We start from the raw sequence: 21,766 nt of genomic DNA on the forward strand, positions 1-21,766 counted from the left end.
CGGCGGCGGGCGGGGGCCCTGCGGGGAGAGAGGGAGCGCCCCGCGCGCGCGAGGAAATGCGGGGCCTCGTCCAGGACGAGCCGGTTTCAACGGCGGCAGACGTCGGCCAGGGGCTTCGAACTGAAGTTTAGTGTGTTGATTCTTAACAGACTCCGACACGCACAACCGCAAAAGTCGAGTCGATTTTGATTTTAAAATCTGACAATGGAACATGTACGAGCTTTTGAGTAACCAGAGTAGCCGCGGATGATGAGGTGATGAGTCAAAGGCTGGAGTCTTGGCCAGGACCCACGGACCGCATGCGGCGTGGACCGCGGTCAGGGTCACTCTGGGCCTCCTTTCCTTAGCTCTGCGGATGCTCGTGCCTAGGGGGGCTCCGAGGGCCGAAGGAGAGGAGAGGACCCTGCACATGTTAGGTATCCTTATCGGACTGTGCACCAGCCTCGTGCACATTGACTGACTGCCAGGCACATAGTAGGAGCTCTGTAAACCTTTAACCCCGACGCTAGTGATGGACCTACAGTGTTTTAGATAACATCCTGGATCTCTGTTTACCGTGTAGATAAATGCTTCCAGCCCGTTTCCCACAAAATCACCATTGTTTGAAGGGTGGTCGGTGTTTAACTGATGGATGAATTTTTCCAGAATAGCACATGTTATGTATCCACTGCTCCTCAATCATTTACCGCGGGGCAGCCTATGGCTGTGGCTTAAGTTACCTGGGAAAAAGGAAGCTGGGAGTGTTGCTTCACATCCAGACTTTGATTTGCTTTTTTAAGAGTTAAGTCCTCCCAAACAAAATGAATGTCTGGCTGTGTTTTTTTTTGTAAGGGCGTTATTATAGACGTTTGCATCCTTCTCTATGGGTTTGAGGGACTTAAGAGGGAGACTGGAAATAAAACAGGGAAGAGCCGTTTGTTGCCAGCAGACTTTTACCCGGGGTACTTCTGGGCGTGTTCTGAATTAGTTTCCCAGGCTGAAACCAGGAAATGCAGTAATTGTGTTTCTTGGCCTTTATTAAATTTTTTTGTGTTGAACCTGGCATGGATTTTTTTAAATGCAGATCTAAAGGAAGAATTTTTTTTTCTGATGTGACAATAGGCAGTTATCTAAAGTTGGAAATTATATTTTAAATGATCTGTAAAGAATCATATTACAGATGAGGATTTTAGATCATTGAATACCAAGATCAAATTAAATGGAGAAATAAAAAGGAAAAGTCCTAATGAATAGAATTTTGTGTTGCTTTAAATGTTTACATGTTTCAAAGGTTCAGTGAAGATGAATGTTTTGAAACTACTTAAAAAACCCCAATTTAAAATACATTCTCTCTCTATATATAAACTCCATATATAAATTTTGCTATGATATATAACTTGTTGATATTGGAAGCTTGAAGCCTTACATTTACATTATTTATTGAGCATCTATTATATTCCAAGGCACAGTTTGAGCACTTACATTGTACAGTATTCATGTATAGGCAGGATATAATTCTTTATTTTGGAGATTGATGGGCTAAAATCAATCTAACAACTGGGCTAAAATAAGTACTGAGAAAGGTGTTTTTAAAACTGATAACAACACCCACCAGCATTAATCGGGACCTACTCTGAGCCAGGCAGTGTTCTAAATTCTTCACGTGCATTAGCTAATTGAATCCGTACACAGCACCACGAGGGTTATTATTATTATGAACTCCTTGCTCAAAGACAGAGAAGTTGAGTAACTTGCTTATATCAAGCAGCCTAGGTAGCAGAGCTAGGATTCAAACCAAACAGCTGGGCTCCCCCAAATCCTGATCTTACCCTCTGCAGTATACTGGGTTTCCAATTCTGTGAGTGACTTACAAATGAAATCCAATGGGCGTTTAAAAGAGTTCTGTAAAGAAAGTCTTCAAAAAGAAGGAAAGAAAAAGATAGGGAGAGAATAGAAACTGGTATTGCAAGATGTAGATTGAAGACATGTCCAAGCTACAATTTAATTACACTTTGTATATAAGAGCATTTCCCGCCCCCCTGGTGAATGACGTGGGATTCTTTTTGTTTCTAGGTTCTCAGTCACTCAGTCACTACAATTATGGCATCATCTTAATAATGTGAGAGGTGATTATTTTTCAATAAGAAGTTTAAAATGTCTGTTCTTGGACCATGAGTTAAATGTTAGATTGAGGAAAAGAAAATGCTTCCCTAACTTCAAGAAGCTTATAACCAGATATGTAAATAAGTCCCTACAATTTCAGTGTGATAAGAGTTAAAACAGAGATAAACAGAGTTTACTGGGAACATTGATTAGGAAAATGTGGTGAAGAGCCTTGGCATCATGCTAAGGACTTTGGACTTGATTCTAAAAACAATGGAGAGCCAGTGAAGGACTGTAAGTAATTAGGAAAGATAACATGGTGGTGATATGGTGTGGAGGCTGGGTAGGATGGAGAGAGATAAGTTAGAAGGCTATTGCTATTGAGATAGATAAGAGAAGATAAGGGCCTGGAGTAGGAAAATAGCAGAGATGAAGAGGAGAGGACAGGTAATGAAATGTAGAATTTACAGGGATTAAAAATTGATTGGCTTTGAAGGTGAACAGAAAAGTAAACAACTTGGCTTCTAAGCTTGGGAATCTGTGAATAGAGGAACATGTTTTATTATTTTTTTTAATGTGAGAGGAAGGTAACCGTTTTAGTTTTGAACATGCTGAGTTTGAAGTGTATGCAACATGCAGTTGGAGATGTCAAGAGAGGATCCATAGCCCAGAAGGGAGGCTGAGATTGATGATTCAGAGTTTAGTTGGACAGTAAAAGGTCATTGAAGCCCTAAGAACAGACAAAATTGCTTGGGGAGTACATATGGAATTAGAAGAGAGGAATAGAAGGGGTTGTTTATTTATTTATGCTAATTTCATCTTACACATTGTGATTATAAAGCAATAAAATGGGTTTTAATGGAAGGTTAACCCCTTTTACATCCAAATGAATTCTGTTCTTTCACACACACACCCCCCACCTCCTCCTTTATTGATTACAGAGAGGAAGGGAGAGGGAGAGATAGAAACATCAATGATGAGAGAGAATCATTGATCAGCTGCCTTCTGCACACCCCACACTGGGAATCGAACCCACAACCTGGGCATGTACACTGACTGGAGAATCGAACCATGATCTCCTGGTTCATAGGTTGACACTCAACCATTGAGCTATACCAGATGGGCTGAACCCTGTTCTTTTAAAATTTCATTTAGGCTTTACTCATTTATTTCAAAAGTATATTGCCCAAAATATTATTGGAGTTTCTCTTTGTAAAAAAACAACAACAACTTTATAGCAAATTCACAGCCATTCAAGAAAGTAGATCTTCCCATTTTTTTAAAAAAATATATTTTATTGATTTTTTTACAGAGAGGAAAGGAGAGGGATAGAGAGTCAGAAACATCAGTGTAAGAGAAACATCAATCAGCCGCCTCCTGCACACTCCCCACTGGGTATGTGCCCGAAACCAAGGTACATGCCCTTGACCGGAATCGAACCTGGGACCCTTGAGTCCGCAGGCTGACGCTCTATCCACTGAGCCAAACCGGTTAGGGCCCCATTTTGTTATAGAATTATTTTTTCCTCTACTGTAGTTTCTGTTTTCATGCATATATAGCCTATTTATCTTAAATCAAAGCTACAAAAGCATATGGTGTATACCTCTTGGAAGTGAGAAATAGTGCTCTTTTAAAAAAGAAATCTTTGCGTCCCATAAATTTAGATTATCAATAAATGTCTGCTAGTCGATTCATCTTAATAACCAGTCTTGGGTGAAGTCAGACGCAAAACGCCGGGCCTACCGCGGGAGCGCCAGAGCTGCCCCTAATTCCGTTTGGAAGTATCTTTGAGCTCGCTTCGCCACCATGAGCAAAGCTCACCCTCCCGAGTTAAAAAAATTTATGGACAAGAAGTTGTCATTGAAATTAAATGGTGGCAGACATGTCCAAGGAATATTACGGGGATTTGATCCCTTTATGAATCTTGTGATAGATGAATGTGTGGAGATGGCAACTGGTGGGCAACAGAACAATATTGGAATGGTGGTAATACGAGGAAATAGTATCATCATGTTAGAAGCCTTGGAACGAGTATGAAGAATGGCTATAGTTACCAGAGAAATCAACTGCTTCCACGTGTCCCCTCTCCATAGCACCTGTTTTACTACAATGTAAAAATAGAGTCCAGTCCATTTTCACATTGAACTTTTGTTAAATAAACTTTTGTATTGGTCAAAAAAAAAAAATAACCAGTCTTATTCAATCTTGGCTCCAAATAGCTTAGGTGTTTCTAAAATTCATTCTCATCCTCAAAGAAGGAAGGTTTGCCATCATGAATGAGACTCAAAAGAATGTGTTATGTATGGCTTTGAAGGCTTTTTCAAAAAAGGAATTTCAAAAATATTTTCCCAATTTGTGGTCTCATTAGAATAAGTGTAATATCTTCTAAGGCAGGAATTGGCAAACTTTCTGTAAAGGGCAGATGGTAAGTATTTTAGACTTTATGGGCTATACAGTCTCTGTCGCAACTACCCAGTTCTGCCAAAAGAGAGCCATAGACAATACTTAAGTGATTGAGCATGTGTTGGGTTCCAATTAAAGTTTATTTATGGACACCGAAATTTGGATTTCATATAATTTCCACATGTCATGAAATATTATATTTCTTTGATTGTTTTTCCAATTATTTAAAAACTAGAGGCCCAGTGCATGAAATTCATGCACGGGTAGGGTCTCTAGGGGCTGCCAGCTACAGGCAGGGCCTTCCTTCGTTCCATGCCACTCCCTGGTGGTCAGTGCACATCATAGCAATCGATCGAACTCCTGGTCGGTCCAATTCCCAAGGGGACGCTTTGCATATTAGACTTTTATATATATAGATGTGAAAACCTCAGAGGGTGTGCAAAAACAGGTGGCCATATTTGGCCTAAAGGTGTAGGCCTCACTCTGCTGTCCCTATCCTAAGGGGTGTTCTTCGGAGTACTTGAATTTCTAAGTTTAGTTTTTCAGAAATGGTTATTCAAAGTTATATCTCCTATTTCTAAATTCCAGTACATTTTGTAAAACATCTGAAAATGTTACATTCATCCTCCATTTCTGGAGAGTGAGTGAAAAATGTTTCTTTCGCCGGTTTGGAACCTGAGATACAGAAAAATAAATTGACTTCTGCAATGTCAGAATCAAAAATAGGTTTGAAAATGCTTTTCAATATTCAGTACTCCTTTCTGAACCTGTAAATCAGTGATCTTTTTGCCTTGGTGGAAGTGTCGACATTGAAAGCTGGGTGGAATAAAAGACCAGAACGTGAGTGTCCTGCACTGGCTCCCAGAGGGTTGGGCAGGATGAAATCTTTTGTTTTTTTCCTCTCTGATGTGAATGAATACTTTTTATCCTAAGGAAAAGAAAACATGAAGTTTTTCTTCACTTCCTGGGCATTGTAGCAGGTTATCTGATGGAAGGATAAAGTAAATGATGGTGAGATAAGAGGAATTTTAAAGGACTTTTTCCCCTCTAACTATCCCAGATATTTCTCTTTGCACCTCCTATTTTTTAGGAGGAAATTCAAGATATTGTTTTCCTTATAAATCTTAGATTCCTGGTTGGCAGCCTGAAAATAGCAGTTTTCGCATTCAGTTCAGGCAGTACTGATTGATTTATATTGGTTAAAGATTATTATTTATGCTCTCCTTTCAAAGCTAGATATCTGACTTTCATGGTTTTCATAGCAGTGATAAATGTTTACAACCGAGGACATTGAAGAAAATTATTAGTTTTCCTTCGAAGTTTAAATTCATAGAAATGGCATATTTGTATATTGTTTCTGTGTGGATGTTAAAATTCAGGACAGATTGGGGTAATTATGTGTGTGTGTGGGTACATGTGTTTTATTCTTGCTGCTACTTAAAGAAATGTGCATTTTTCTCTCTCTTATTTCCATTGGAGTAAAATACAAACAAAACACTCCAGCTGTCTTGGATATTTTTGAATTGGTTACTTAGCAGTAGGAAGCATAATGTCATATTTAAATGTTTATCTGTATTCTCTGATACTCTGATTAAATAAGAGTCTATTAAGGCTGATGACAAGAGGGCCTGCTGGGAGGAAATGACACCGTCTGCTCTGCAACAGTATTTGCTGCAAATCCTCTTCCCTGGTCCCTACTTACACTGTCAGGGGTACCATGGAACAAAAGAGGAAAATTCTGCGAGTTAGAGTGATGGGCAATTTGAGCATGATCATAATTCTATGGTTATTATTACGCAGTTAATTTATATTAACCTAAGTCAAAGTCAAGCAAAATGTAGCCGAATTTTATCTGCTGTTTGTAAAAACAGTGAAATGCTATCTAAACAAAGCTTATTTTTGAACTTTAAATGCATTCATCAAGTGCAATATTGTTAAGAGTTCAGTGATCATTGTACTTTAAATGCAAACTAGATCAATTTGCCCTTAAAATTTATTATTTAATTCAAAGACAGCACAGAGGTAAAATAAAATACAGAAGCATGTCCAATAGCTGCATCTGGAAGTACAAAAATGTTGAGGAAATGGTGGCTTGAGAAAAAGTATGACTTTTAATGAAGATTATTTGAAATATGGGTTTATCAAATGTGTAAAACCTGACTAAAATGACAGGCTCCATGTATTAGTATTAATGTTGCAAATGAAAGTTTAAAATCTTTAAAATTAAAAATGATTCTTAAAAACATAGCATACTGGACTTTCCAATAAGCCCTTTCAGATATTTTCAAAGAAAGAAAAGAATATGAAATTATCTCCCTTTATAGGAAATTGAAAAAGATTCATTATTGTTAATTGTGTGCCAGTGGCATAAGAGAAAATGGCTACATATCTCTTGAAAAAAGTAATTATCTAGAATGGATGTTACGTTTATGATTTTTGACGATAAATCAGCTGAAAATACAAAATTGCACCTGTTGGTGATAACATGCCTCTGTTCTGTACCATTGGGGACATTTCAATAGTGCTTATACTGTGGCTGTAGTCTGGTGCAGGTTTCACAGTCTGAATTGATTAGACCACTTATATTATAAGTTACACTATGCTTCTAGTTTGTTAAATATGGTATCAAGATAATTAATAAGGAGGATTTTTTGTGCTGTTTAAATTTAACCACAACAGTATGTGCATAATTACAGGATTTTTGAAACTTTTAAAAAATAATTTTAAGTAATGGAATAGAAATTTTGATTACAAAACAGAGAGAAATTATTTTTATTTTGTTGTTGTTTTTTGTTTTCCTTAACTGAGGATATTTTTTCCATTGATTTCTTAGAGAGAATGTTTTTTGTTTTCCTTACCTGAGGATATTTTTTCCATTGATTTCTTAGAGAGAATTGAAGGGAAGGGGAGAGACAGAAAGAGAGAAACATCGATGTGAGAGAGACACATCGATTGGTTCCCTCCCACAGGCACCCCAAGCAGGGACCAGAGCCAGGACGGAGCCTGCAACAGAGGTACACGCCCTTGACCAGAATTGAACCTACGACCCTTCAGTCCATAGGCTGATGCTCTAACCCCTGAGAAAACCGGCTAGAGCAGGAATTATTTTAAACATTGTTTGAAGCTGCTGATAATAGTACTCTGCCCCCCGCCCCCCCCAAGGCTTTCGCTGTGTTTTATTGAGTATTTCCTAAAAGCACCCTTTCCACACTCAAGGAGAGGGAGGAAGATAGGCAGGCAGGCTGACAATAGTCAAAGCAATACAACTGATAGTGCAGGCATCCTCCTGCCTTCTTCTGTGTCCAGGGCAATGGGACTGCTGGTCTTTGGCAGAAACAGTAAGCTGGGCATGAGTGAGCACACTGCCCAGTAGGTCATTGCTGGGCTCTCTCCATCCCCTTTGTTCCAGGGCTTAGAGTGCTCTTTGGAATGACTTTTATAGATCTCTAAGCTTTGGTATGCATAGAACATCCTCGGGATCTCATGGATATAATGAAAATACTAGAAGTTATTCAATATATTAAAGGAGACTTGCTGAGTAGCCACGTTGTAAAATATTTTATTCAGAGCTAATTATACCTATTGACTGTCACAGTAGAGTCTCATAGTTAAGAGATGAGGACCTAAGGAGATTGTGCAAATCTAGAATTTTTCTGGTTGAGAGGCATTCTCATTTGGCAGGTATTTCCAATATTTTTTAATAACAAAACTTCAACATTTAACTGATACTTTTTTCTTTCTGCTTTCCCCCCACTTTTATTTTGGTCATCTTTCCATATCTTCACACAAATCTCTACCTCATTCTTTATAATACTCGTGTAATATTCAACCAGGGTGCTCTGTTTGGTTGAGTAGTTTGTGTATTATACATCGGTACCCAGCTGAAGAGCTGAAATCCAGCCTAATGTCTGCTCCTCAGTACAGTGTACCAGGCTGCCCCTTCCCACAGGGATCCTCTCCTCACCCCACTCTGGCTCTGACAACCCGCACCAGCCTGGCTGCCCCTCATTCTGCTCAGGCACTAGCATCCCTTGCACGCTGCCCCTCTATGGGGCCGCCCTCTTTACCCTGTTTGGGTCCTGACAGCCCACACCAGCATCCCTCTTACACAGATGCTCTCCTTACTCCTGCTCTGGTGCTCTGATACCCTGCTCTGGGCCCCGTGGTCCTTAGCATCAGGCTGGGATGCCTGCCTTACCCTCTTCCACCCAATGGCTGTAGGATGTTCAGGGGACGAGGTGTAACAATTTTGATCTTAATAATAACTTGGATTATTGCTTAGTGATATTGTTGGGCTTGAGGGTAAAAACATTGCAAGCCTAAGTCTTCATGTGTTTTATTTTAAGTAGTAATTTGAGAGTCCGGAGATGTTTAATGACTGTGTAAATGCAGTTTTATTTTCTGTTGCTTTTATATTATCAAGTGAGATAAAATAGCCAATGAATGTATAATTTGGGAATGTGACTTGAAAACTCGAGAAATCTGTCTTCTGGCTTTTTAGCTTTAGAATGGGATAGGAAGTTACACTGTAGAATTGGATATGAATGTATGTATTTAGGAGAGCCTGCTATGTCTCTAGTTTTAAATCCTTGAAAAGTGCATCTTTTTATATAACACTAAAAAGAAAGCTGGATACAATTACATATACACTATAATTGCAGCTGTGTAAAAATATGCTTATGAACTAAGACAGGAAGGAAATATACCAAAATATACCCGTGATTATGCTGAACATGGTAGACATAAATATTTTTCCTAGTTTTCTTTCCAAAATTTATAAAATGTATTACTTTATGACTTTTAAAGCTTTTTAAAAATTGCTTCTTTTTAGTTTCTGGAAATTTTTTTAAATCTTTGAACACTCTAGGAAGTAAGAATTTTGTTGCCTTTCTACCCTCACCCCCCTAATGTATTCCTAAGGAGAACTTAGCCAAGTCTGAGTTTGTGATTTGAAAACTAGGTTATTCTATAGTTATTCAAAGCTATTTGGGAAGCTGAAAAATTCTGAGTTGGGACAGTTATTTCTTCCTTTAGAGGGGGTTTAAAAAAACATAATTAAATTAAAAGATTAAGATGAACTTCATCTAGAAGGCATTCAGATGGCTAAGAGGCACATGAAAAGATGTTCTACCTCACTAATCATAAGGAAAATGTAAATCAAAACCACAATACTTGTTAGAATGATTGTTGTCAAAAAGAAAAGAAATAATAAGTGTTAGCAAGGATGTGGAGAAAAGAGAACCTTTGTGTACTGTTGGTGGGAATGTAAATTGGTGCAGTCACTATGGAAAATAGTATGGAGGTTCCTCAAAATATTAAAAATAGAACTACCATATGGTCTGGCAGTTCCACTTTTGGATATTTATCCAAAACACAAGCACTAATTCGAAAAGATATTTGCACCCACTGTTCATTACAGCATTATTTATAATGGCCAAAATATAGAAACAACCTAAGCATCCATAGATAGATGAATGCATAGGAAATGCAAGATATATCTATCTTGCCATTTGTGACAACATAGATGGACCTCAAGGGCATTATGCAAAGTGAATAAGTCAGACAAAAAAAGACAGATACCATATGATCTCACTTATATGTACAATCTTAAATATAAAGAAAAAAAACAAGGTCATAAATATAGAGAACAGATTGGTGGTTGCTAGGGGTGGGTGGAATAGGTGGAGGTGGGGTGGGAGGGTAGGAGGGCAGTGGCAAAATGGGTGAAGGAGGTCAAAAGGCACAAACTTCTAGCTATAAAATAAATAAGTCATGGGATATAATGTAAAGCATAGTGACTATCCTATATAATAAAAGGGTAATATGCAAATTGACCCTAACAGCAGAGCGACTGGGAATCACTGGTCACTATGACACACACTGACCACCGGGGGCAGACGCTCAATGCAGGAGCTGCCCCCTGGTGGTCACTGTGCTCCCACAGGGGGAGCTCTGCTCAGCCACAAGCCAGGCTGACAGCTACCAGAATAGCGATGGTGGTGGGAGCCTCTCCCGCCTCCTCAGCAGCGCTAAGGATGTCCGACTGCAGCTAGGCCTGCTCCCCGCTGGCAAGTGGACATCCCCCGATGGCTCCCGGGCTGCCAGAGGGATGTCTGACTGCCAGTTTAGGCCCAATCCCCCGGGGAGCGGGCCTAAGCCAGCAGGTGGTCATCCCCCGAGGAGTCCCAGACTGCGAGAGGGCACAGGCCGGGCTGAGGGACCCTCCCGAGTGCACAAATTTTTGTGCACCGGGCCTCTAGTAGCTAATAATACTGTATTGCATATTTGAAAGCTGATGAGATTAAATCTTATAAATCCTCATGACAAGAAAAAAAAGAGAAAAAATGGTAACAATGTATGTTAACAGATGTTTAACTAGATTTAGTGTGGTGACCATTTCACAATGCTATCCAAATATTGAATCATTATGTTATAGACCTGGAACTAATATAAATATTATATGTCAATTATATCTCAATAAAGGGTAAATTTTAATTATATAGTTACTAACATTGCATTAATATAATAAAATTGTAAAGTTTCTTGTTTTTAAAGTTAATTTTACATGTAATTTCCCATACTGTAGCATTTTGTAAAACCTCCTCTTTTGCTGAAACATTTAATCCAACTGTCATACCTAAGTAGTCTTTAAAATTTAGCTCTGAGTCAGCTCTTTTTATCCCCCAGCTGGGAGTCATCAGTCCCCATGTCCCTCCTACTGCAAGACACATGCTCAGCACTCTGGTTATCTTGATGAGGTTCCAATCTCCTGGTTTGAGGTGGGCAGGAAGTACCTCCTCATTTTCCCTTGGGAGACACACACACACACACACACACACACACACCACCTAGTTTCTTTAAAGAAGTCCTCTCTATTGTCTCTTTAAGTCTTACAATTAACAAATTGTAATTCTCATGTAGTCTTGACAAGGGTAATGAACCAATGCCAGCAGAGCCAGTTTGGGGCTACCCCACTTTGTAATCCTTGCACTTCTCTTTAGAATATAAAAGTATTTGACTCCTATTGTTTTGATTTTTGGCCTTTGAGGCCCCTGCTGAAACTCAGAGAGGACAGGAAAAGTTGCAGTTGACATCCTGTTATATTAGCTGATATTATTGTTATGTCTACCCACAGCAAGTAATAATACCCAATGGTTAAAAGCACAAGCTTTGGAGGGAAGCGGAACTAAGTTTGTATTACCTTGAGTAAATTAACCAGTTCAGCCTCTGCTTCCTCATTCACAAACTGAGAATTAAGTGAATAATGAAAGTAGGTTCTAACTAAGCACAGTGCTTGGCACATGCAAACATTTAATAAATAATAATTATTGTCATTTAAAATGTCACATTACTGTACAAACATACCTCTTCTGCAACTCCTGGATTTTTTTTCTCTTAACATTTTATTTGCTGAAAATATTTGAATAGTAGTTAGGGTCTGTGGCTGATCAGAAATATGTAAGAACTGAACTAGCTTGAGAGGACTGAGTTGACCTCAGTCATAGCATTAGATAACATTAAATACTCTCTTGTTAAATTATAGCCTTATTTATGGCAGAGAAGCAGTGATGTGGATAATGGACCATATCATTTGATTATTTGGAAAATAGTACTAATGAGCATACATGTTATATATAACAGGGGTTCTATTATAAGAAAATTAGTTTGCATTCCCTCCACAAACATTGTCTAATACAGTAGTCCCCCCTAATCTGTAGGAGTTATGTTCCAAGCCCCATAATGGATGCCTGAAACTGTGGATAGTACCAAACCCTGCGGATACTATGTTTTTTTTTTCCTATACATACATATCTATGATAAAGTTTAACTTATAAATGAGGCACAGTAGAAAACTAACAACAAAAACCAATAATAGAACAATTATAGTAATAAACTAGTAATAGCAGTATGTGAACGTGGTCTTTCTCTCTCAAAATACCTATTGTGCTATACTCACCCATCTTGCAATGAGTGAGATGATACAATATCTACCTGATGAGATGAAGTGAGGTGAATGACATAGGCATTCTGACGTAGTGTTAAGGCTGCTATTGACCCGATGATATGTCTGAAGGGGGGAAGGGGTCATCGATCCATGAAGATGTCATGTTTTCATCCACAAATTTAATGCCTTTTCCATCTTAGGAACTAATCATGCACTGTGGCCATATATTTTGCAGTTTGAGATACGACAACAAAAGTAGTACAAATTTATTTCCCTTCACAGTTTCACGACAGAAGATTCATTCTTGCTGGAGATCTTAGCAACTGCAGCATATGATTTTTGTTCTTTCCTTGTGAAGTCGGGAACTTTCACCTTTTCACTTAAAAGGACGCACTTTACGTATTCTCTTGAGCATATCTGAATTGCCAGCATCATTACGCTCGTGCTTTAGGGCCATGATTAAGTAGCATAAGGATTACTTGAGCACAAGCACTGCGATACCACAGCAATTGACCTGGTAACTGAGAGGGCTACTGCTTGACTAACAGGCGGGTGGTGTAAACAGTATGGATACGCTGGCTGAAGGGATAAATCACGTCACAGGCAGGACAGAAGGGGTGGCATGAGATTTCATCACACCTCTCAGAACAGTTTGCAATTTTAAACGTTTGACTTGTTTATTTCTGGAATTTTCCATTGCATATTTTCAGATGGCAGTTGACCGTAGGTAACTGAAACCATGGCAAGTGAAACCATAGCTAAGGGGGAATACTTAGCAGAAAGCAGGTGATTTAGACACCAACTGACTTCAGGCTTGAACAATCAGCAGAATTTTAGAGATTTGAACAATGTGGATAATTATCATCTGATGGATCAACTAGACATTCATTATCTAAATTTGACTGTAAGCGTGCCCACTGTGCAAATTAAACAATTCTTTTCCTCTTTGGCCAGAACAATAAGATTTTTTTGTTGTTAATTCTCACCCCTAAATTAATTTTTTCATTAATTTTTAGAGAGAGTGGAAGGGAGGGGGAGAGACAGAAAGAGAAAAATTGGTTGCCTCCTGAGCCTAACCAGCTAGGGCCAGAACAAAAAGATTTTATATCTGTTTTGCTACATCTCTGTCTTATTAATGAAACATTTTTATACCTTTCACATAAAGCATCAAATGTGCATCCCAAAGAAATGTCTAGGTTTATAAAGGAGACATGTATGATAAGGCATGAGTTGCTGGGAGCTTGGTCCCTGTATTCAATATAGAAATCAGATGAGAATTTTTAGCACACGAAGCACTCTGTGCATCTAATTTCCAAGTCTACATTGGTCTCTGCTGAAGAGACTGCTGCCACATTCCTAGGAAATTTGGATTTTTTTTCCTATAAATTGTGATATAAACTTGGCTCACTTAATAATATAAGAAGTTTGTTTGGGAAGTTAGTTGCTTTTGTACTTTATTTAAGGCCTGTTTCACCAGTGGCCCACACGGCCCATATGGTACCATTTATAGTAACCATACCTAGATTGTCTCTAAACTAGATTACTAAAAAAAAGCAAAAAATAATAAGAAATAAATAAGCTAGATTACTAGCTGGAACACCCTCTGATTCCAGCTTTGACTCCTGCAACTTGCCTTGCTGACATGCTACATTCCAATACCAAATAATTTGCATCAGCTAGTAGTTTAAAACTAGATTAGAGTTACACAGAGTTCAAATACTACCAGACTTGTTTCTTGGCTGTGTAACTGTAGTCAAATTACTTAATCCTTCTTAGCCTGCTTCCTTATCTATAAAATGATCCTTATCTATATAATGAGCATTTGTTGGAATATTCCCTGGCTCCCATCCCTCTGAGACTTGAGTCAGGTGCAGATACTCTACAGCAGTGAGGTGTTCATCCCAGTCCACCCCAAAAGGGCAGTCATCTGCAGACTAGAGCTCTTGAAATCACCTATGCAAATCCATCACCATTTTAAATATCTCAGTGGATAGCGCTCTTTCCACTATATGCCAAGATTCTAATCAATCTTTTTTTTTTAAATATATTTTATTGATTTTTTTACAGAGAGGAAGGGAGAGGGATAGAGAGTTAGAAACATCGATGAGAGAGAAACATCTATCAGCTGCCTCTTGCACACCCTCTCCTGGGGATGTGCCCGCAACCAAGGTACATGCCCTTGACCGGAATTGAACCCGGGACCCTTCAGTCTGCAGGCCGACGCTCTATCCACTGAGCCAAACCAGTTAGGGCCTAATCAATCTTGATCATTACAGTTCCACCCACCCCCCGCCAAGAGGTTCTCTGGATGTGATCATGCTTACTGAGCAATTACCGTGAGCCACTCACTTTACCAATATTAACCCATCTAATACCTGTAACAGCCCATGAGGTGAACACTATTGTCATTCTCATTTTGCAGATGAACAAACAAGGCACAAAGAGGTTAAGTAACTGATACATGTCTTAGCACTCATTGCCACAGAAACAGAGGTATTTATTTATTCTATGTGGTTGTTGAGGGTTAAATATGAAATTATGTAAATAAAGTGTTTAAGACAGTTCCAGGCATATAAAACCTGATCAATAAGTGATAGCTACTATTAATTAGTTCAGGAACACACAGTGTACTTTCAAGACCAGTTCAAAGTTTTCTGTGAAACCTTCCTTAGCCCTTTACCCAGAGTTCACTTCTGTGTGCTCCCATTACACCTGTTAATAATCCTATAATTGTCTTCCACGTCTGAGTTCTCCTTAAATATTTCTGTATACTTATTCCATGATCTCAAGAATCTTAATATTCTGGAGTCATTCCTGCTAAGTATACTTAGAAAAAGAACACACTCAGGGATGAAAATGAAAAGAAGTAGCATTAATAGCCCATAGAAGTACATGCCTCTGTGATGCTGTCTTGAAAGACCTAAAATAAACCCAAGTCTCAAAATGTACTTTTTACAGAAGAGGATGCTAAGATGTGTTAGAGAAAAATTGAAAATAATAAAATCTGCTCAGGAAGATGGGTAGAAATTTGAACTGCTCACATTATTTGCTTTTTTATGAAGTATATTTAATTAAATATTTAATTAAAATATTACTATAGTATGTCATTTATAAAGCCTCTGGATAAACTTTTTAATAAAACCCACAGGAATAAATCTTGAATGAAATTCCTCATTGAATTTAGCTAAAATTATTTTAAAGCAAATGATAAAGGAACAAAGCAAAAGAGGGGAAAAAAGCAAATGTCAAATTGGCTTCTGTCTTTTAAACTTTTATTATCTTGCCTGTTTCTTGAATAACAAATCTTCAAAGCAAGCACATACAGGATATCAGTCTTTTATCTCACTCCTATCAGAGGAAACCACCTTACAGGTAACTAAAAGTGATTCCCCAAATAGCAAAGAAACCTAAAAAAAAAAAACCCACAATATTACCAGTAATAGACAATATAAACTTCTCAAGCAGTTATTGTGCCTAATTGCAAAGCAAGAAATACTATTCTTCAAAAAAATTGAATTTTTTAACAGTTCTACAACTCTGTTGAGATCTGTCATGGGAATTGTTTTTAATGAAAAATAATAGTTGATTTAATGCAGATTATTTTCAGAATTTTGAGGCATAAACCAAAGACTCTGAATAATGCTAACTTTGTGATTATGTTACATGGTTGGTTATCCACATTATTTTAAAAACTTCCAAATGATTGTAATTCTTCTTTGCTATTCACTGATTCCGATGGGTACTCCTGGAGGTTCTGTTTGCCACAGCTTTGTGACCCTATGAGTTATTCCCATAACTAACCAAATGGTGTTTCACACTGAATTTTTGTATTCCTCCCAAAATCATAGGCTTAAGCCCTAATCTCCAATGTGATGGTATTTGGGATGGGGCTTTGGGACAATAATTGTCTGCTGTGTCCCTGTCTTCCACTTTTTACAGGAGGGTTTTTTAGAAAGATTTTCTTTGCATCAGACCCTCATCAAAATTTATTTGCTGACAAAGCTGGTTTTCCTACAAACCCACAGGAACAGTTGAAATGAAAGCTGATGCAAGTCCTGCTCTGCCTAGAATACATTTTGAGTGTGCATTGTGTGTGTATCAGTTTGGGTCAGCTACACTGACAGAGCTGGGCCAAGATATTTTCCTGCCTGTTAATCAAGGCCACACAGACAAAGCTCAAGGAAGGATGACCCTGGCCTCAGGAAGTTTTGAATCAGTTTCTATTTATAACCCACATGCAGTAGAACTTGAGATCAGGTCTTTACTCAGTTGATAGGAAAAATTCTCTGCAAAATTTTGTATTTGAGGAAACAGTTTATGGGCCTCTATGAGTGAAGGCTTTATGTGAAAGGAAGGAATGTGACAATAACTATATTTTTGCTGATTTGGGTCAAGGGTGTGGTGGCAGAGATGTGGAAATTTCAGTCAGTGACATAATAGGTTATTACATTTTAAAGCAAGAGATAGTTAATGGTACCTTGGATTGTCTTTAGCACTGTGTGTATTGGGTCCTCTGCTGCTAATAAAAATGTTGAAATAGGGTATGTGATGGGCTAATACTAATTCTCAAAATGGGATAGGAGGAAGAAATTAGCTATTGGTGTTTTTCTAGACTAGCTGGTTCTTCCTTTGGACATATACATAAACCTTTGGTTATTTGAGATGTATTTCTGTTATGTATGCTTTTTATAATACTCTGTAGGTCCTTGTTTCATTAAGAGGAGGTTTTGTAAAGAGTTAATTTATTATAAAATAATATTGTGTACTACTATGTATAATCTCTTACAAAATCTCATTCTGCCAAACTTTAGGAAATTAAATATGGCAGAACATAAAAACTAACAATTTGAGAAATACTACAAGTAATATTTTCAGAATGCCTTTATAGAGTTGAATTACTTAATGGACAACAGGTATATTTTTATAGACTCAATATAAATGAATTACTTAGAGATAGGTGGGCAATGTTTTAGAGATGTTTAAAATATTATAGCCCAGCCGGTGTTGCTCAGTGGTTGAGTGTAAACCTATGAGCTAGGAGATCACAGTTGATTCTCGGTCAGGGCAGGTGCCGGGGTTGCAGGCTTGATCTCCAGTTGGGGGGGGGCATGCGGGAGGCAGTCGATCCATGATTCTCTCATCATTGGTGTTTCTGTCTCTCTCTTCCTCTCCCTTCCTCTCTGAACTCAACAAAAATATATTTTTTAAAAATTATAAAACTGTTAACATATTCTTTTCTTATGTTAATAGGATTATTCAAAATAAAGTTGCAGCCATCTTCAACAAGGTTCAATGATTTAAAAAATTTTATAAAGAAATTTCCAAGTTAAAGATGAAAGAAAAATACTGGAATTATTTGGATTCTAACTGACAGGATAAAGAACACAGAATTTCCCAGTTACATGTAATGGAACCGCAGTAAAATTTATCACTTTGGTATGCACCCAACTGGGAACATGGATGTTGGTTTTTCTCGTTCTGCTGTTCAGACACTGTCAAGAAGCCACTGCAAAAACATCAAACAAAAAATTTCTCAGTGGGAAGGACGGACTAATGGTATATCTAATCCAGATAAGTGGCACCGAAAGGACTTTGGAACGAAATATAGTAACTATCATCAGGAGATTCTTCTTAAGAAGAATCGTGTTGCTGAGGGAAAGAGCAAAAAGTTGGATGCAACCAACTCTCAAAACATTGGTCTAGATGTTAATGAAGATGCCAAAAGCCGGGATCAAAGTGAGGATGAAAGTGAGAAACGTGAATGTAACGATACTCACTTCTTTAAAAGTGAATCAGAATCCAACTGGGTATGTTCTCGGGTCAAACAAATTGAAAGCTGGAAAGAAGTTGCTTTGGATCCAGAGACTTCATTACCTCCAGGAAATTTCTATACCTCACAGATACTGTGGAAGAAAATCCAGGCACTTCCCCCAGATAAAGTCCTCAATTTGGCTCTAGAGCATTGTGTCTCTTCAGAAAAGGAACTGAATTTCAGAGTTCTGGAGAGTTCCTATGGAGTAACCAAGAGCTTGGAAAATATCTATTCTGAACCGGAAGGACAAGAATGTGGACCTTCTATAAATCCTTTGCCAAAACCTCGTAGGACATTCAGATATTTGTCTGAATCTGGTGTTATGCCATGTAAAGAAAGAAACTGTGACAGAAAACACTGTGAAAATAATTCTTGTGCAGAGTCTTATTTGGCCTCTTCTCAGGAACCTGAACCAAAGAAATATGGGGGGAAAATCAGAGGGAGATCTAAAAGGTATGTTTTTATTCAATAGGTAATGATTTGTAAGTATTTTCCTTACTGGACCCTGGAGTTCCTTTTTTCTTTTCAAACAGTTTCCATTCCCCTAATTTGATTGTACAGATGTTGATTAACCCGAGGGGAAAGTACGTACACGAGGAAATAGTAGAAGCATGCCCAATAACTAACACAATCTACTGACATAGGAGCATCAGAAAAACTTCCATTTTCTGTCTTCAAGCATGTGTAGGGAAGCAGGTACAGTCTTCTACTTCATTTAGAGCATGCTGGCCCTAGTCTCCCTTTTTATTAGAGAATGAATTTTAAAAAGGTACCCAATGAAGAACATGAATAGAGATCGGCTAAAAGCCTCCAATTTTCTCATTGTGCATATAGGGTATTAGCCTAGTTTACTCTTAGATATCTGATAAAACACCTTTACAATTTTGCACATAAGTCTTTTACTTACCGATTTTTGTCTGTCATACCAATTTAAAGAAGACTAGAGTTTTAAAAGATACAACTTGAACATATATCTCCTTTCTTAAGGAAATCCTTTGAATTTGAAGACATTCAGCACTTCCGAAATCGGAACACACAGAAGATGCATGAAGAACTTGGAAGAAATTCTGGCTCAGCACTTTATTACACACAGTCTGAGGACAATATCTATGAGGATATCATATGTAGGTGTCCACAAACTTTGCAATTCAATTGAATGAGTATGTATTTCGTGGAGCCCTTAACTATAGGATGGTGTTTTCTTTTACAATCAAGCATCTCTTGCTCTAGATTTTTCTTTTTAATATGGAAACCTTTGTTGTATAAATTCTTTTATTCTTTAATGGAGTATACAGCTAGTGTAGTGGACTGCTCAGTGCAGAAGTAGATGTTTCTAGTACCGTATTTTGAGAATATTTTTTAGCTTGGTTGGACACCTGAGTAGTTTATAAGCTTAAATTGCCATTAATTTTGAGACCTCCCTCCCTCCAGCAACGGGGAATAGAAAGCTGAACATACTTTTTAAAAATATGTCTTTTCCTAGCTGTGGTCACTTTGTTTTCATTTAGTTATGTTCCTCTAAACTTATTTTTTTGTTGTTTTTCAAGATCCACCCAAAGAAAATCCATATGAAGCTATTCCATTGCAGTCTTTTCCCATGTGGAGATCCCCTTCAGCATGGAAGCTTCCACCCCCCAAAAGTGCCTTCAAAACACCCAAGGTATAACCAGAGAATTAGCATAAGAAAACATTACATCTTGTTCCCTAGAAAAAGGTTGAAATGGTTTAACTAGGGCCAAAACTGAGAGGCATTAAAATATGGGATTGTTTTGTAATGGTGGGTTTTTTTATTCTTTGTTTTGGGGGTAGCATACAGCTTTTTATTTTCTTTGGTTGGAGGGGTTGTTTGTTTGTTGTTTAGCACTTTAAAAAAAATTGAATGTAAGCACCTTTAGACAGGCCATGAACTTTGCAGTTCACTATAGTTAGTTACACAGCTCCCTATTAGTCACAGGAAGTCTGGTCCCTGAAAACCTTCACCACTCCTGGAAGCAAAGGCTGCCTTGAGTCAGTGAGGACTCTGAGCCATGGTTTTCTGGAAGGATTACAATGTAGTAGAAGAACTTTGGATTAGAAGCTTGATGAAAAAGAAATTATGGTATCCTCATGTAAGATGATTTTAAAGAAAAGATAAATATTTTTCTGGGGTAGCTTTGAATTTTAGAACACAGACATTAACTAGATGATCTTACCCTTACCACACTACATCTTCTCCTGTTTTAGCTTCCTCCCAAACCTCCATTCCTTCACCGGAAGACCATGGAACTGAAGAACTCGCAAGCTTATTTAAGGTCAAAGTTCACAAAGGATACCACTTTGCCCGTCACTTTAACTGAATGGAAGCTCTTCCGAGCTGGAGAAGTTGCAAGCAGGAAAAGAAAAAATGTTCCAAGGGTAAGGATTTTCTTTCTTTGACTCTTATTTCAGCATTTATTGTAAGAAAATGAGAATAAATAAACTTTAGATGGATATAAATAATGGGTTAGAACTGACCCACTGGAATTACAGTGGCTCTCAACCTTCCTAATGCCGCGACCCTTTAATACAGTTCCTCATGTTGTGATGACCCCCAACCATAAAATTATTTTCGTTGCTACTTCATTACTGTAATTTTGCTACTGTTATGAATTGTAATGTAAATATCTGATATGCAGGATGGTCTTAGGCGACCCCTGTGAAAGGGTCGTTCGACTGCCAAAGGGGTCGTGACCCACAGGTTGAGAACCGCTGCTTTAGATGGAGGGCTTCACTTCAGCTACCTTAGTTCTCATTGCAGTCAACTGCTTGGGTCAGGGAAGCACTAGAATATCGTATATAAGAACATTTTATTAAGCTGTCTTCGGTCTTCTCACTCACATTATTGCCAAAGTGAATTCAGTTTTGTGTGCAAGTTTAGATTTTCAGTAATTACAAAGTATAGGCCATTAAATTTGGGACAAATATTTCCATTCAGAGGAAGAAAAAAAGAAACTTGTCTATTACTTGGGAATAGAAATTTTCAGCAATTATATTAAATAAACTACTTCTTTCTCAAGGAGAAAAGTCAATAAGTCTGTAGTCATCTCAACCAGAGCCAATGGAACCAAAATGAAGAAATTGGGATTATTTGTAGACAAATATATATATTTTAGGAGAGACACTTAATAAATTACATGAAAATATTTTCAAACTCTTTATGATACTTTGTTCTTCTGTAATTCAGAATGTCTTCAGGATTACTGTTAAGAAATGAAAAAAATCCAGTCATTTAAATAGTACTCCTTTCCTTAATCCCATTCGTTTAGCACAGTTTTTGTACCTGATTTTAACACTAAACAGAAGTCACAGCTGTTTCTTGGTTTAGTAACTGATTGGCTCCTTGGGAAATACTCTGTTCCATAATTACTTTAATTCTTCTGATCTATTTCCTGCCCCTCCCACTTTAATATGTGAAAAGTTAAAGACACAGTTTATAAAATGCACTAAACATATCTCTCTCAGTGAAAAAAAATCCTTAGCTGTTTATTCTCCTATGAATGATGAGG

The 21,766-nt window shown here is 37.9% G+C and overlaps 2 protein-coding genes across 5 annotated transcripts in view; both read left to right on the forward strand.

The window, feature by feature from the left end:
* The window catches only part of DENND2C (DENN/MADD domain containing 2C), a 51,367-nt gene that overhangs the window by 577 nt on the left and 29,024 nt on the right, over nucleotides 1-21,766 (forward strand). For 3 of the 4 annotated variants that reach the window (XM_005859971.2, XM_014534550.1, XM_014534552.1), the window contains 4 exons: nucleotides 17,681-18,695; nucleotides 19,230-19,366; nucleotides 19,790-19,902; nucleotides 20,466-20,636. In XM_005859971.2, the coding sequence (XP_005860033.1) occupies nucleotides 17,869-18,695; nucleotides 19,230-19,366; nucleotides 19,790-19,902; nucleotides 20,466-20,636 (1,248 nt within the window). In that variant the 5' untranslated portion in view covers nucleotides 17,681-17,868. Of the gene's footprint in view, nucleotides 1-7,449; nucleotides 7,500-17,680; nucleotides 18,696-19,229; nucleotides 19,367-19,789; nucleotides 19,903-20,465; nucleotides 20,637-21,766 lie in introns of those variants that run through there. The other variant, XM_014534549.1, reaches the window with a different exon arrangement.
* Nucleotides 3,802-4,268, forward strand: LOC102248195 (small nuclear ribonucleoprotein G). Its single transcript, XM_005859970.2, has one exon. It carries the CDS (start codon nucleotides 3,889-3,891, stop codon nucleotides 4,117-4,119), a length of 231 nt encoding a protein of 76 aa, XP_005860032.1. The 5' UTR covers nucleotides 3,802-3,888; the 3' UTR covers nucleotides 4,120-4,268.

This window comes from Myotis brandtii, unplaced genomic scaffold, assembly GCF_000412655.1.
Source record: "Myotis brandtii unplaced genomic scaffold, ASM41265v1 scaffold131, whole genome shotgun sequence".
NCBI classification, from domain to species: Eukaryota; Metazoa; Chordata; class Mammalia; order Chiroptera; family Vespertilionidae; genus Myotis; species Myotis brandtii.